General features: G+C 37.4%; 3 protein-coding genes across 3 annotated transcripts; 2 read left to right on the top strand and 1 right to left on the bottom strand.

Moving 5' to 3' along the window:
* Positions 1–5,328: 5,328 nt before the first annotated feature.
* LOC122665226 (probable calcium-binding protein CML15) lies at positions 5,329–5,823 on the bottom strand. Its single transcript, XM_043861318.1, has one exon. The coding sequence runs from the start codon at positions 5,812–5,814 to the stop codon at positions 5,329–5,331; it is 486 nt and encodes a 161-aa protein (XP_043717253.1). The 5' UTR covers positions 5,815–5,823.
* Positions 5,824–10,029: 4,206 nt separating this feature from the next.
* On the top strand, positions 10,030–10,791 carry LOC122665675 (protein FAR1-RELATED SEQUENCE 5-like). The gene has a single exon (XM_043861823.1). The coding sequence runs from the start codon at positions 10,030–10,032 to the stop codon at positions 10,789–10,791; it is 762 nt and encodes a 253-aa protein (XP_043717758.1).
* A 320-nt stretch (positions 10,792–11,111) lies between these two features.
* LOC122665673 (PE-PGRS family protein PE_PGRS47-like) lies at positions 11,112–16,002 on the top strand. The gene is made up of 2 exons (XM_043861822.1): positions 11,112–11,360; positions 15,652–16,002. Exons 1-2 carry the CDS (start codon positions 11,112–11,114, stop codon positions 16,000–16,002), a joined length of 600 nt encoding a protein of 199 aa, XP_043717757.1.
* Positions 16,003–17,894: the final 1,892 nt, after the last annotated feature.

Here is a 17,894-nt window from a genome sequence, read left to right as displayed (position 1 = left end):
AGTCAATTGGGCCCTTCACCATTTTGCCGATAATTCGGTCTGCAGCCAAGTTCCCAAGTTCAGTACGGTGGCCACGATCTATAGAATTTGGTTGATGAGGAATGAAGTCGCCTTCAAACATCGCACCTGTAATCCAAACTCCGTGTTGGCTCATATTACCCAGGATACTAGTGCCAAGTTCTCGAATTTGGCTACCCCTATCCCTGATTCCAGTTCTAATAGGGATTTTTGTGCTAGATGGCAGATTTTGGCCCATTACACGCTTACTCCCCCCTGGCCGTTAACCTGGCCTCGGCCTCCCCAGGGCTGGGTCGCTGTGAACTGTGATGGGTCGATTAAAGAGAATCGTGGTGGGTATGGTTCTTCGGGCGTGACGAAGGAGGGAACGTTTTATTTGCCTTGGCCGGTGCAACAGAAGACAACAATATTCTTAGAATGGAGCTCTATGCGATCAGGAGTGGATTGCTTGAGGCCAAATCCATCAGCTGCTCTCGAATCCAAATTTGGTCTGACTCTCTCGTGGCGATTCAAGCGAATCTGGGCACATAAGACCCCAAGGGGTATGCTATAGGGATTGTTGAGGAGATTCATGACCTCAACGACAGTCTTCAGTGCTGCTCTTTCATTCACCATGTGCGAGAATTAAACGCTTGTGCAGACTTCCTCGCCAGCCTTCTTGACTCCTCCAATGAATCCCATTTTTATGTTGACGACCTTCCGGCTGGTTTGATTCCCCTTTGTTCGGGATGATGCCAGAGGGAAAGTCTTCAATAGATTGTAAATTCTTCTATTCTTAGTAATATAATTACTCTATATTCTCCAAAAGAAAAAAAAGTAGCTAGGAAAGGTAATTGTTTTGATATTGCTTTTGAAGAAACTAAAGGAATAGTGCATCTATCATCCATCCGACAACACTAAAAGGTGAGTCAGTCATTGGGCTTTTTCATACATCAAGTTGCTTTAAGTTATGACTTAGGGTCTTTTTGGTATTATTTTTAATTTTGATTTTTGCCTACTCAACATAAATCATTAGTGAAAATCATTCCATAGTCCTAAAAGTTGGTTAACCTTTTGGGATTGGTGTGTGGTTTGTGTGATTACACTTTCATCAAATAAAAAAAAAAAAACCATAAATCATTAGTGAAAACCATTTTTTATGAAAACATAAAAGTGATTTGGTAACTAATAGGCATAAAATGGTTTTTTGAAGAAATGGGTTTGGTATACCTATGTACGAAATGGGTTAAGAGATGTCTCCTTCACCCATCTTTCTTATAAGTCTCTCAGCTCTCCTTGCATTATAGTGGTGTTTCCGACACTTTTCTAGCCTCCCCATTTCCACCAGATCATCACAGTAGGTGGGTCTCCCTTTGCCGAGACTTATTGGCCTCTGCTGCTCTGATTAGCCGCGAGTTACAACGATGGGAACATTGAAATCCGCGACTGAGATGGGAACCAGCGATAGTTAGCCGCGAGTCGCTGTTGTGTCTTTCCGGTGTTTGAGGCCAACGTTTTGGTCATTGGAGCCTCGCGAGCGTTCACTGGATGGTTACGAGGCCGGATGGTTAGCCGTGAGTCGCTAGTGTGTTTTTCCCCTTAATTCCTTGGTCGGTTTAGAATAAGAAGAGGAGGGGGGAGCGGGGGCTTGCCTTTCTAATTAAAAGAGAAAATGACTCATTTACCCTCGACTTTGGGACTTTATAAGCACATGCTCATTAAAGTTCTGAAAAAAAATGACAAAACGATTTTGGCCAGAATCCATAATAAGGTCTCAACTCTATTATGGTTTTTCTATTATTTTGATTTTTTAAAATAGAAATAGGGTCCATAAATTGTACCAAACACTTGTAAAAACATTTATGTGTCCGAAAAACAAAATAAAAATGATACCAAAAAGACCCTCACTCTCTTCGATGTCATTTTTATAATTATGACCTATTTAAAAAAAGAATAAATTACACATCACCCCCTTGATTTTCAAACGAAACTCAGATCACCCCCTGGTTTTTGAAAAAACTCAAATCACCCCCTCTATAGTAACGGTGTTAGTCTGTTGTTAGTTATTGGTGTGAAAGGACTATTTTACCCTTGTACTAAAACATTAAAATTAAATTTATAATACTACCTTTCAAAATCTATGTTTGGATGTCAAGGGTAGTTTAGGGATTTAAATTTATTTTAACTGGCTGACATCATCACTTAACAGCATAAAACTAACGGTAGGGACTAATTTGTCATATTGGGGTCTAAACCAGGGGGTGATTTGAGTTTTTTCAAAAACCAGGGGATGATCGGAGTTGGTTTGAAAACCAGGGGGTTACATGTAATTTACCCTTAAAAAAATCATTAATGAAAACCATTTTCGATCAGAAAAGTCTTCTTACCAAGAATCAGTGAAAACACTTCCTTGGTCAGAGAAGCAATAAGAAGAGATCGGATCATAGAGTTTTGGCGGCGTCATTGTGCAGCCGCTGCTAGATCATCAGGGCATGGAATGGTTCCATCGAGATGCCCAAATAGGTCTTAACTGTCAAGGAACGATTCAATTTGAGTCTTCCAGAAGCGATAATTTTTTGAAGTTAGCTTGATGGAGATATAGTGATGAGCATTAGGAAAGGAGAGAAAAGAGGAGGGAGCGGTCTGTGAAGCAGTGATAAGATCACCACCAGCAGTAGCAGTGATGCCGCCCATTGAGAGAAGAATAAGTACGATCGGGGAGAGAAAAGAACTCGTTTGAGTTTTTAGGAGGCTCTGTATACCATGTTAATGTTGAATATTTTCCTTCATTGATGTCAAGTCTCTAATGGAGATTATATAGAGGTTACATGAAAGAAATCCTAATCAAACTACACAAGGTAAGAGATTTGAGAGATTACATAAAATATGGGATTTAGATTGTGAAGAAAAAGAGTTTCTATAAGAGACTCAATCCATATCGCATGTGAGAGTAAGGGTGTCAATTGGGACGGTTCCCGGTATTTGGGATGGGACAGTACCGGTACCGGTACAAAAAGTGCCAATCCCAGTACCGTCCCATTTAGTTAACGAGACCAAACCTAGATCCTAGTCCCAATTACTAGCGGGACGGGATGGTACCGGTTCTTAAAAGGTTCTAGGCACTGTAGAAAAAGGGAGAAAAAGTTTAATTGTTTCTAACAAGGCGGGTTTATTAGTGTTGTGGAATTTTTTCACTATCATGAAATCTAAGTTGTCTACTGCTTTTTATAAAACAACTTAAATTATGAAATCATAGTTTTACTTCTTCAAACTCCCTAAGATCACATGTAATAAGCTTCTCATCTTTTTTAAATCTAGAGAAGTCCTACACAATGGAAGAATCCCGTTGTGTTTTTCCTCTTTGACTTTCTCAAACAAAACTCTATTTATCACACGTCACATGGTAGTATGGTACGAAGTATGAAGTGCAAAAAGGAAGAACCTGGTAGATGTAATTGGTCGAGGGAGGAGGGAGGAGCACTGTAGCAAGTTCTGTGAGGAGAGACTTCAAGCTGTGGCTGTTGACTTGTTGTTCCTCTTCATATTCAAAAGGCAATTAGTGAAACCCCAATGAGTCGTAATTCTAATACCCTTTCTTTATTTATATTTTTTTTAAAAAGATCTTATATATTCTTTCTTTTTGAGCAGTACTACTAGTTTCAGTACCATCCGATATCTAATTGGTATTTCGGTACTGGTACCGTTGGGAGTCCCGTTCCATTTATCATTCGGTACCAAAATCAAATACCAATACCGTCCTAATGGGACAGTCCGGTACTGGGTTTTAGCGGGACGGTATTGGGACGGTTCCCAGTTCCAGTCTCAAATTGACATCCTAATGTGAGAGGCGATATGGAGAGTCCAAGAATGGTATGGAATCTGTATTGTATAATACTCAAGTACAGATCAAGTTCTCGTACGAGAACCATTCTTTTTTGGAATTGAGAGCTTTATATATATTTTTCTTTAGGGGGGAATGGGTAGGGGGAAGGTAACAGCCAGGAGACCATTCTCTCTCTCTCTCTCTCTCTCGAGCTATGCTTGCCTCTCTTGGTATATCTACTTTTAAAATCTTCATCACTCTCCAGTGTCCTCTCCTCCTACTGCTAAAAAGCATCCATAAAAAAGATACGAGAATAAATAAAAGTATAAGTTAGGGAAAATCTCTTCGAAGTATATCCCAATCATCATACAATCAAATTATTAAAATGTAATACACGAAAAAAAAAAAAAAAGAAGTCAAAACCAATTAAAACTCTTGAATTTTTTTTTAGGGGAGGGGGGGGAAGAGGGGGTTGGTCTGATGTCTATTAGCTCCATCCAATAATTTATCCTGAAGTTAATTAATATACTCTGATTAAAGACTAATTAATTAAGTGTTGTTTTAATTTGAGGAGATGAGAAGTTGGAGAGAATATGGTAAACTAAAGTAGCTCCTAGGTGAGGAACTACCCCTTTATTTAATGGGTGTCGTAGATGGAGGGAGACTTTATTCTATTTGTGATGTATATTATAAACATTCAATAATATATATTAATGAACTGGTGGCATGTACCCCCTCGAGGGTTTGCTTGGCTGGTTTAGGACCATGTGCTTCAGTCATGGGTTCCCAGGTTCAAGTCTCACGAGTGAAGAGCGCATTTCACACGGTGGAGGATGCTTCATGTAACTGGGCTTTTTCCTTGGATTTGAACCATAAACCCGATCACATGCCATCAGTATTTTTTTTTTTTTTTTTGGGTTAACGAGGAAACCCTATGTTGTTAATGATAGTTTCAGATAAACCTGCCTATCAATTTTGCTTAATTAGTTGATTGTGTTTATACAAGAAATTAAGAACATGGATTCATGTGCAAGGACGGTGAAGACATTCAATGTAGCATTTAATAAAAATAAAAATAATAAATAAATAAACCTACCTAACATGCCAAGTCTGCAAAGAACCTAAACATAAAACAATGAATTCAAAATTCACATTACCAAATCCCTGAAACGAGGTTAATTAAGATCAACAACCAGGAAAAAAAAAAAAAAAAAGAAAAAAAAAATTTGAAAGATCTGTTAAATGTTCTCCCTATGAGGAAGGGATTTGATCATGATGAAATTAATTGTTTCCATTCTTTACTTTGAATTCCTACCAAGAAACCTAACAAGAAGAAGCTTTGGCTTTGGCCCCATGACCCCCAAGAAAAACAACTCGAATTCAAACCACCTAATACTAGTTTTGTGGATCTCTTCACCCAAAAAAAAAATTTAAATAAATGGAAAGAGAGAGAGAGAGAGAGAGAGAGAGAGAAAGATATAGAACATTAGAGATTCTGGCCGGCCAGGCTATGACAGAGAGGTGAGTCCGAAGAAATCAGCGGCGGATCTTGCCATTATCGAAGCAAATTCATTGAAACTGATAACACCATCCCCATCACTATCAGCTTCTCTCATCATCTCTGTAAGTTCTCGATATGTTAAAGGTTGACCCATTTTGGCCATTGAACCTGCAAGTTCTGCCGGAGTTATATATCCATTACCATCACGATCAAAAGATCGAAATACCTCCAATAATTGTTCTTGATTGATCAATATCTCTTCTTTCATATCTGGTAATATAGCATTTACCAATTCTTCAAATTCCACCGAACCATTTCCATTTGAATCCATTGTTGCTAACATAACATGAATTTGATCACCTGTTGGTTTGAGACCAAGAGATCGTAGAAGCGCGGCGAGTTCCAGGAGGGTTAGGCTTCCATCTGAATCCATATCGAATCTCATGAAAATTTCTTTCAGTTGTCTTAGCTGATTCGCTTGAATTGCAGTCATGGAGAACGATAATGATGGTAATTAAGGGGATCTGTTAGTGGTGGTGGTGGTGGTGGTGGTGGTGGAAGAAGCTTTGGCCGGAGAGGAAGAGAGGAGGAAAATGAGAGAGAAAGTCAAGTCATGAGTCTTAGGTGGATTGGGGTGATTTGGAATGAATGGTTTGTTGTAGATGTGGGGCTGTTTTTGTTGTCTTGAGAGTTTGAATGATTGAAATAGAAAACGCGTTGTTGTTGTATGAGAAGAACTGACTTAAATTCAAGAGTTTCTCTTTATTATTAATCGCTTGCACGCCATGGGGAACAAGAGGTGCAAAGGGAACAAGGGATGCAATTCTCCTGCTGTAGATGAGAATTGTTATAAATATACTATTTGGGAGAGGGATAAGCACACCGCCCCGCATGCGATAAGCTAGGAGAGGATACCAATGGAAGCGTAAGATAGGGCATAATGTAAGAGGGGTAGAGGAGTCATTTCAAAAGAAGAAAGAGAGAGAGAGAGAGAAACAATGCCCACTAGCTTGCGGTATTTGGCGTGTGCCCAGCCCTATCCCAACCTTTTCCCTATTTGATTAATGTGTTTAAAATCACTTAAAGAGGGTTTTATTTTGCAATATTGCATAATGTTTAGGAGAAAGTTTTTCCTTTACCATGTGGTGAAAGTTCTCCACATTATTCTAAGGTTCATAAACTCCTATAAAATTTTAGTATATTCTTCAAAATACTCTCTTGATACATCTAAAGCCTTGCGGTGAATCCATATGATTCTCATTGTTCAAGGAAAACTGGGTTTGTGTGTTCATATGGCCTAAAATTAATCTCATGATTGGAGAATATCAGGGTCAATATATGAAGGCCTTTTAACTAAGCTTTTCCTGATTTACTGAGCTACATCTTCTTTCCTCTTAATTTTATTTTTTATTTATTTTATTTTTTTATTTTGTTTTGTTTTGTTTTGTTTTGTTTTGAAAGGATCCATGATGTAACTGATCCCATAATAAAACTGAATAGTTGTTGTTGCTTTATATTATCAATTAAATTGATATATCTAATACAATAATAAACTGTTATGTTATGTTAGGAAATATTTAATATGGAGGAAATGACGTTGACCTAGATTTGTATATTGGTAGTGTACATAATGACAGAGATTGATGTGATGGGTAGTAGGTCTCATTCCAGAAAATTTCTCACCTCACATCTGTTGCTTTAGAAAGTGAACATCCAGTGTTTGAAATTTCGAGCTAAATAATAAAATTTGGTAAGAGTGGGCGCGACAGGCATTTTTGTTAAGCGCACCACTAAACACGACGAGTAAATCTGAGCCGTCAAATTATTTTGAAGGAAATCTAAATTGTTATGTGGGTTGATTGTACAATTTAATGGAAATCGATTATGACGTCCTAGTGTCCGTTATGGGAAACTGGCTACGACCTCTTACTGTCGGTTAGTATCTCTAATATCCTAAGGTACCGGTTATGATTTATTCGGCTTTCAAAAACACCCTTGTACCTTTATTGAATTCAACTTCCAAAAACAACCTTGTACCAAAATCTAACAAATAACCCTAAAACGAGACGAAAGTCCTCACCGGCGTCCTCCCTTTGGTTCGATTCTCACCGGCGCCAGCGGAGATGGAGATTTATCAGTAGCAGGTATCGCCTATGTACTGTTCTCTTTCTCTCTTTGTATGTATTACACTCTCTTTCCCTCTGTTTTTTTTGTTGTTTTAGTGTTTAATTTTATTTTGTTTTAGGGTTTTTTGGTGCCAAATTTTACCCATCTTGGGTTAATAGAACAGAGAAGATAGAGTGACCTACGTTTTTAGCAGCGGGATTGCCCCAAATTTGTCATTATTCTCTTAACCCAATCCTCCACTCCAGGTAATTTTCTCTACCTGTACCATTTAAGTTCTGAATCATATAGAAATTATGCCCGAATAGCAACCATTGAAACCCTCCTGCAACTGAACTTGGTTTAATTGACCTTTGTAAACAATAGTCCTGGCAAAAAAAGAGGAGGAAAACATTAATTATTTGCTTCTCAAAATAGGAGATAAAAAAAAAATTATCTCAATGCAGAGCTGTAACGTCCTTAAAAGTTACATTTCCTAAAGTGACATTTCCTAACTCAGAAATTTAAAGAAGGGGGGGGGGGGGGATAGGGCTTCCCAAAAACCACACCTTGAAGAGAGAGAACATATATAGAAGTCCCTGACTCCACCATGCTGGAGGTTTAAAGCAGCCCGAATAGCAACCATTGAAACCCTCCTTAATATGTACATTTGAGATATGAAGAGATCAAAGTGAAAAACAAAGATAAACAATAGTTAAGCACACAAGCATTGTTTCCGTTGGGGTGGGGGTTTGAGATCTCCAATGGTGTTAAGTAGAAAAACTGCTCCTAATTCGTTAAGACCCTCAGGTCAAGCTAATTATTTATTGGGCATCAACCAAGTGCAGGACATAGTTAGATGCAGAATTATAGTGGGCTGGTAAGCATGTGGATAAAGTGAATGATAAAATAAGGGCATACTCAGTGCACGAGGCTCCCTCCACTATGGGGTTTGAGGAGGATCATAATGTACGCAGACCATTGAAACCCTCTTTTTTTGCCAGGACTATTGTTTACTTTACATCCGTTAGGAAATGGGGTTCTATGCATGCCTTATTCTGTCAAGAAATCAGTCTGCAAAAAAATACAAAGAAGAATTTTGAAGCTTAGTCAGATTACCCAATGATTCCTTGATGGTAGTAGGTCATGGAACCTACCCTAACCTCAAATTTCATGTCCAGGAAATCATTTGTACATTGTTTGTTATATTTTTGTTATTATCAGTTTGAAAGTGATTGGGAAAAAAATGGGGTATTAAAACCAGAAACATATTGACTAGACTTGAAAAAGACATAATTTAGCCATACAAAAACAAAAAATTCCATGATAGTAACACATCATAATGGCCTTCAAAGTACAAAGTTTGTTATCGAAAACTCCCATTTTGCCTTATTCTGATTCCCTGTTTTTTCCCACCCTCTCCTAAGCAAAGCAGAAAACTAAAAAATATAAATGAGTTTCAGTCTGTCTCTATCCTACCCTACACCTCAAGCTATTCACATATTGAAGATATGCATACAAAATCCAATATTTCATGACAGCAACTCATCATAACCCATTCCAGTATGTACTCTCTTCCTATGGAAGTATGGAAGTTAATAAAAACAGGAGGAAAAAAATGCACTTTGTCGGTTAGTACTTGTACATGTAAGAGAACTAGCTAGAAGGAGTAATGAAGAACTTATTATTGAGCTCCAAAATTGGACATGGATTGCTCCTTCTCATTGGTCTCAAAGAAGCATGGTAAGAAACTTCATAGATTTGAGCTTCACCTTGTAGAGGTAATGTATACAACTGTTTCTTCAAAAAGTGTGTCCATTCCAAGTGAGTCTCATCTAGTGATGATACTCTGCAACAACATGCTTATCTTCTCTATACCAACATTCTCCTCATCAACCTGATCTCCATATGCTTTGCTCTTCCGAAGCTTTGCCATTGTGTTTCATTGCTTTGTTTGAAGCATTTTGTCCTCATTTCTTGGAATGTCATTTGCTTTGGGGGAAGCCATTAGAGGAATGATTTGTTCTTCACCATCTTCAATTTGTTGGTGGATTTTCTTCTTTTACGCAATTGGGAATGTGGTAAGGCTACATGATCTTGTGTAGTATACATGGATATGTGTTTTGGAGAAGAAAAATAGATGAAGAGATAGATAATGAGAGAGAGAGAGAGAGAGAGAGAGAGAGAGAGAGAGAGAGAGAAGAGTAGAGGTTCTCCTTGAAGGAGATGGGAGGGAGAAGAGATAAAGGGAGAGAATATTAAGGGATAGAGAGTGGTTAAATTATTGTGGAGTTCTAGAAATGTCAATGGCAACGAAGCTGGGCCCACAAAGTTTTGGATCCTGAAATACTGTTTTTGGATCACATGTGGACATGCATGATAGATGATCCTGAAATACTATTTTTGGATCACATGTGGACATGCATGATAGCATTTTTTATATTAGCAGAAGTTATGTAATATCATATATTACAAACGACTATTTGGCTGAATTATGTGATACTATGTTCATTATTTAAATACATTTTGTCCTAATTTAGTTTGGTTCTCCTCGTGTTCCTACACATGGTAAGACTGTTGCAGCAATATACAATATTGGGTGATAATGGAATTCAATGATTTAGCGGATCCATACAATGCTTTTATTGATGGAAAAAATGAAACTAGGTCAAGTGATGTATTAAATGATGAGTATCTTATTGATAGTGAAAATACCGTAAATGCAGTGGGTCATGATGTTAATAGAGATGATGGTGATGACTGGAATAATTCAGAAAGAGAAGATGGTGATAAGGAACAAGCTGTGGATTTGAGTTTAGATGGGGAAGAGAATCTCCCAGTAATTATTACCAATGTTAATGACTTGAAACCTACTATTGGCATGGTATTTTCGACTGATGATGAGGCATATCAACATTATAACAGTTATGCCAAGGAGATAGGGTTTTCTATTCGGAAATACAGGGTGGATCGGTCAAAATTAGATAAACACGTAGTTGCAAGATACTATGTCTGTTCAAATCAGGGTGAGAAAATAAAAGACAAACGGAGAAAGGTGGATTACCAGCAACATGTGACAAAGAAAACTCACTGTGGGGCTTTATTGATGATCAAGAGTAGTAATGGGGTGTGGGTGGTGGATAAATTTGAAAAGGAACACAACCATATATTGGTGAATAGGAATGAGTCTTTCAGACTTAGATCACATCAGAAAAGGCATAAAAGTACAGTTGACCTTGTACAACGACTGCATAAGTGTGGCATAAGACAAGCACATATAATGAGAGTTGTAAAAGATTTTGCTGGTGGTGAGAAGTTTGCTGGTATTAATGATGAATTTAGTATGACTATACTTTGGGCAAATTGAAGAAATTGCATAGGGGTAGACTGTCAACAAACAACTAACTATTTGGAGAGTAAAATGGCACCAGATGCAGGGTTTTTTTATGATGTTCGTGTCAATGAAGACCACCAATTGATTGGAGTTTTTTGGGTTGATAGTAGAGTACGGGAACAATACAAGACTTTTGGTGATGTAATTGTCTTTGATACGACATATAAAAAAAACAAATATAAGTTTCCATTTGTTCCTTTTACAAGTGTTAATCACCACATGCAGTGTACGCTTTTTGGTTGTGGACTAATAGCTAATGAGACAAAGGAATCATTTACATGGCTATTTAGGACATGGCTTCGAGCGATGAAAATATGCGGCCTAAAGCAATATTTACATATCAAGATCCAAGAATAATGAGAGCAATCAAGCTTGTGTTTCCATTGACTGTGCATCGGCTATGTGGATGGCATCTGGAGAAACATAGGATACAATACATGAGAGCAATGTACAAGAAATATCCTGATTTGAACGCAGTTTATAGGAGTTGTATTTATGGTTCTAATACACTAGTTGAATTTGAGGAGCGTTGGAAGAGCATGGTAAACAGATTTAATTTACAAGATCATCGATGGCTAAGGAAGCAGTTCAGGATACGTCAACATTGGGTGCCTTGTTACTTTCGTAACATCTTTTTTGTTGGAATGAGTACGACACAGAGGGGAGAGTAGATGAATATGTATTTTAAGGGCTTCTTCACATCAGCAACACCTCTTAATGAATTTGTTACTCAATTCGAAGAGGTTGTAAACAGAAGAAGAGAAAAAGAAGCCAAGGAAGATGCTATCTGCATCACCTCATCCCCTTCTTGTGCTACAAGTCACAGAATTGAACAACAAGCCGCTAATGTTTATACTAATAAGATGTTCAAATTTTTCTCTGAAGAGTGGTTCGCTTGTTTTGGTCTTCAAGCGAATCAATGTGATGATGAAATTATAGAGAAGAGGTATAAGGTCTTTCATTTGGATGGGGTTTGAGAGAATGATATCCAATATGTATTGGATAATCATCAGACTGATATCACAATTTGTGGATGCAACTTGTTCAATAACAAAGGTATAATGTGTAGACATATACTTAAGATATATGTGATAACAGACAGATCCCACATTCCAGATAGGTATATCATGCATAGGTGGACTAAAGCGGCCCAATTTAGTAACACCCCATCTGGAACTTTGTCAGGGTCATCTCAAGGACAGCCATAACAACCAATATGGCTTTTACAAGATCTTGCCAATAAATTTGTAAGAGAAAGATCTCTTTCTGAAGAGCGGTTTGATGTTGCTTTAAAAATATTGAATGAAGGGTTAGTGCAGGTCCAGAGATTGCAAGCAAATGTACCTAGTTCGAATTGTAATTTGAAACCTTCAGCTGTAGTCCAACGAAGAGTAAATCAACCCTTAAGTAGATCGATAACAAGGGGGAGACTGAATTTACAACATATGGTTGCTGGCATTGAAACAGTCATTAACCGAAGGGGTTACCATTGTTCTTCTTGTGGCGGTATAGGCTACAACATTGAAAATTGTCATATGGTAATTCTTTTTCTTGTCTTGGTATATCTATATTGCAAGTTCTATTTATATTTATTAGTTTCTTATAAATCTTATTGTTAGGTTAACGCATTGGGGATTATGGACGATCATACACAAGTCAGCAACTTCTCTTCGCAAATAGAGACCTTGGGGGTTAATACACAATGTAGTAATCTATCCTTGCAAAGAGAGAGAGCACAGGTTAATACACAAGGCAGAAATCGATCGGAGCAAATAGATTTGAATGGTAAAACATTTAGGTTATATTAAGGCATGTTCTTAATATTTTGGTAACACAACACCTTTTTATTCACTAAACCCTTGTTTGTCATGCAGAACTTGCTACTCTTTTGTGACAGTTTTGTCATTCAACCAATTTTGATTAGGATAAGGGTGAGTCGTACTCCAAATTTTGTAAATTATATTTAATTTTGGTTCATTGTAGTTGTGCTTTTCTTATAATTTTTTTAATTTTATATAATGACATTTTTGCATTTATATATGTTTGTTAATACTATTTTGCTTGTGAAATGCTATTGGATTGGACAAACCCTAGCTGATGTAGATCCCAATCTTTTGTTGTAATACCCTTGTGCTGTTACTGTTACTGGAATACTACAAGTATTGGAGTTGTCATTACAGGCTTAAACTACACCCAAGGCCAAGGATGTTGCTGCTGTTGTCTTCCTCATTTGAGTGCATGCCACTGCTGTTCTTGGAATTGGATTTTTGTTCCCTTGCAAGATAGCTTATTGCTGCATTCTCCACAAGTAAGGAAAATGCAGTCGTACCAGGAAGGCATGAATTTCAATTTTGCGTGCAAATGTTTCTATCTGACATAAGATAGTTAGATTTTGATATCCATGGGAATGATCAAATGATAGTTTTTAGAGTTGGTTCTTGGAATTGAATTTTATGTGCCTTACTAATTATTGTGCCTATTTATCTCCACCAGATTTTTTTGGGGCAGGTGAATTTAAAAAACTGGTGTGAGGTAGCTGATGATACCACGAGGAGTAATGGATTTTTGGTTTTTTGTCATCTTGAAGCCCCAATCCCCTATTACAAAGACATACTTTAGGTCTTCTGTGTAGTGGTTAGTTGATAAATTCATATTTATCTTTGATAGAAGTTGCACATGTAAGAAACATACACCAGTCCCCTCTTTTCCTCAAGAGAATTAGGAGCATATATACTGGTGGGTTGTTGTCTTGTCATGACATAGGAGGGTTGTATAAGCAGTATGACAGAAATACAGTTTTAGGGTATGAACTGTAAAAATGTCTTTGTTGGCTTTATTTACTATATCACTTTAATTTTTGGCAGGTCTCTTATTAAATTTCTTGTCCATCTTATTGGATTCTTGTCTTTCTATTTTTTTATTGTCCTAATTTCTCAACTTTTATTTTTGAAATATATCAAAGCATGATTATAATAAAACTTTGTACATAATTAAAAGAGTGCCCAGCTGAAAACCCTTGGCCAATTAATTGAAGTTAAATACATGGTTTATCATGTCAAAGGGGGGTTTCAGTGTCAAGGAATGAACCAAGACGAGTTCTAGGCCTCCAAGGATGATCCTTTTTTCTTGATAATGAGATAAATCTCGAAAATAAAAAATTTATGTTTATAGAAAAAACCTCAAAATTCGACGTTGAATAGACTCAGTTTGACATTCAAAGCATAAACTTCGACATCGAAAGAGTGTCATAGGAATGAGATTTCATATCAGGTTGCAACTTTAATGTCAAACAAAGTTTGGTGTCTATCATCATGTGTGCCCGACAAAATCAACATGGAATGTCATTTTGCTTGGCATGCCTTATCGTGTATTTTGCCCAACTAATATTTTTTACGGCATAGGAACATGGATCTGACTCTCCTCCAGCCGAGGCTAGAGCTCTTAACAAAGACATTTTTACTTTTGTCCTCTTAACAAAGACATTTTTTACAGTTCATAAAGATAAAAGGAAGGCCAAGGATGAAGTTATTGGGTTATTGGGTTTGAGGGTCTATGGTTGATTGGTTATTGAGTTATTGGGTTTATTGAGTTTATTGGATTTATTGGGTTATTGGGTTATTGGATTATTAGGTTATTTGGTTATTGGGTTATCGGGTTATTGGTTTTATGGTTTATTGGGTTATTGAATTTATTGGGTTTACTGGGTTTGATGGTTTATTGGGTTTGAGGGTCTATGGTTGATTGGATTATTGGGTTATTGGATTTATTGAGTTATTGGGTTTATTGGGTTATTGGGTTATTAGGTTCTTGGGTTCTTGGGTTTATGGTTTATTGGGTTTTGATGGTTTATTGGGTTTATTGGATTTATTGGATTTATTGGGTTATTAGATTATTGGGTTTATTGGATTATTGGATTTACGGTTTATGATTGATTGGGTTTATTGGGTTTATTGGGTTATTGGGTTTATTGAATTTATTGGGTTATTGACCGTTACTCATTAAGACAAAAGGAAGGCCAAGGATAGAGAACCAGACCCCACTTTTGTTAAATATTGATGGCTTAGATCATACCCCATGCTTGCAAATTTTGTCAAGTAGAAAGTAGTAACACACCCACTACTTACAAATTTTATCTTTTCTGAACTCACAAAACAAGAAAGAAAGAAAGAGAGAGAGAGGACTTCAAGCCTTCAACCTTCAAAGTTCAAACAATACAAACTCCAAAGTATTTTGTCACTATTCATTCAAATATAGAAAACCATACCAATAGACCCCATATTTATAAACAGTCTTAATTACACATTTTTCTCCTCATTTCAGACTTCCCATCATCCAATACATAATGATATTAACTCATGTCCACTTAAGCCATAAACTATGTACAACCAAAAGAGAAAGGAACATCCGATTGATTCGGATACATCATACATGAGTCCATATCATAATGATCTAAGATGACTATAAATACAAACCTTTTACCCAAAAAAAAAAAGATAAAAAAACTGTCCAAAAATCAGTGTGGAAACAAAAAAAAAATACTAAATCCACACTGATTCATTGCAAAAAAAAAGCCACAAAAAACCATGAAACATTCTTCAGTCTGTCTCTTCCTCTTCCTCATCATCTGTTGGATCATACTCTTCTTTAGGATCTTCTTCTGCATCTTCTTCTGGGTCTTCCTTTGGATCTTCTTCTTCTTCTAGATCTTCCTCATCATACTCTTCTTAAAAAACAATCTCTTCCACATCTTCTTCATCATTTGATGACAAGACAATGCAAGTGTCTGATATGTTGTCTACCAGAATTGGATCATCAAAAGTACCACCACCATAGGCAGGTGGTGCTGGTGGAGCTGATGGTGGAACTACTGGAGCTAGTGGAGATGGTGGTGGACCTGCTGCAGTTGTTGGAGCTGGTGGAGCAGGTGGAGAAGGTGGATCTGTTGGTGGAACTGGTGGGGCAGGTGGAACTGCTGGAGTTGTTGGAGCTGGTGGTGCTGCTGGAGTTGGTGGAGCTACTGGTGGACTTGCTGGAGCTACTAGAGCTGGTGGAGAAGGTGGAGCTGCTGGTGGAACTGGTGGGGCAGGTGGAGCTGCTAGACCAAGTGCTGCAGGTGGACCAGGTAGAGCTGCTGCTGCTGCAGGTGGAGCAGGTGTAGCAGGTGGAGCTGGTAGAGCTCTATGAGCTACCTAAGCAAGACGACGCAGCTCTCTTTGCTTTTCAATACGCCATCTCCTTAAAGCTGTAACAAGCACAAGATTAGGTATTTTTCTCTTACTCAGCCTAAAGCGAGTGGGGCAAGGTTTTTTCCTCAGAATGTGTAACCTTTGTCTTGCCATTGTAAGCAAACATAGGAACAATACTGTGATTCAAGTAGGGAGAATTCATAGGTGTTAGTATGACAGACAAAAAACAATAAACTCGTTAAATGATGGAAAAAATAATCCACAACTAACACATAACCAACGAGCATAAGTAATGGAAACAAGATTACTATAGAAATGGAAACTTATGCACAATGCAGAAAATAAAACAAAACAAACGGACAAAGCAATCAAACAAACAATGCAAGGATCTATGTGGTTCAGCCCTTTGGAGGCAGCCCACTGTGAAAGGGGTATTATTGGTATTATTGTACATTACCTGTGTATTTTTCATTTTCCATTTACTTATTTCAGTATCATAGGTGTCCTTAGAATCAAATGGTTTTTCAGTAGAACCCGTTACATAGCCCAATCTGCCTCTATCAAGTAGGAAGTTTTGCATTATAGAGGACCAATAGGAGTAGTTGTTCTCATTCAACCGAATACTAATGGTCTGATTTTTGTCATTCAGAGCAGCCATAATTTCAATAAAAATAAGAGCAATGTAGAAATAGGACAGCTATCAAGAGGCAAAAATTATATCTTCATCACAAATGCAATTTCTGTAGTATTGTAACTTCAACAATAGGCCAACAATGAAGAAGCTAAAAATACGTTTCAGAGGAATAAGATAAAAACCCAAGCTGCTTATGAATATCAGGAGATGATGTTTTGAATGGAAAGTGGAAAAGAAGAAACCAATAGATGCTTTGTAATTGACTGTTTGCAATGAATAAAAGAGCCCAAGCCTCTATTGCTTCTGTAATGCTTTATAGGTTTAGAGTTTGATCAAAAGAGAAAGAAGAAAAAGTTACAGAGATACAAAGAGAAAGAAGAGAAGTTGCAGAGCAGCACAATACATATCTTAATCAACAAGTTTTGAAAAAGTTGCAAAGATACAAAGAGAAAGAAAAGAAGTTGTAAAGCAGCACAATACATATCTTAATCAATAAGTTTTGAAAAAGTTGCAGAGATACAAAAAGAAAGAAAAGAAGTTGTAGAGCAGTACAATACATATCTTAATCAACAAGTTTTGACAACTGGACCACTCAAAAGCAAGAAAATAAGAATTAAAGAGAAAGCCCTAAACAACCCCAAAGGACCACACTGCCCTTGAGAAAAAGAGAAAAACAAAAAATATAAAATACACAGGTAATGTACAATAATACCAATAATATCCCTTTCACACCCACAACCCAAACTACAGAATACAAGATATCAGCCCTCAACAAGTACTGCACCTTATGAGCTGGAAGATATGACAACAACTACCAAAATAGAAATTAATTCTCTGCCGGCCAAACTAGGCACCAATTTGGGCTCTAACTTGGACCGAGTGTAGGATCTATAGAGAGAAGGCTCTGCTGCAAGTTTGGTGAAATTCTTGGGTAGAACTGTAGAAGTGAAGTTATGGGGGTGGAATGAATAATAGAAGGTTATAAGTGCAATTGGCACATTTATCAGATGAGAGGGTCAGGTAAGAACATGAAGCACTTTGTGTTTGTTAACTCACTATAGGCCAAGTGACTCCACCAAGCTAACCTGCTTCCGATGCATTTCTGTATTCATTTACAAACTCTGTTGCAGAGGTAATCACAGAGCTGTCTCTAGAGACTTTACTAACCAAATATTTATGCCAAATTGAATCTACTATGGCACATCCAGGCTAACCATATAATAGGGTACTCTCTGGATTAGCCAGAGATACAGTTC

The sequence above is a fragment of the Telopea speciosissima genome, chromosome 6 (genome assembly GCF_018873765.1).
Source record: "Telopea speciosissima isolate NSW1024214 ecotype Mountain lineage chromosome 6, Tspe_v1, whole genome shotgun sequence".
Classification (NCBI taxonomy): Eukaryota; Viridiplantae; Streptophyta; class Magnoliopsida; order Proteales; family Proteaceae; genus Telopea; species Telopea speciosissima.
This window is presented reverse-complemented; position numbering and strand designations above follow the sequence as displayed.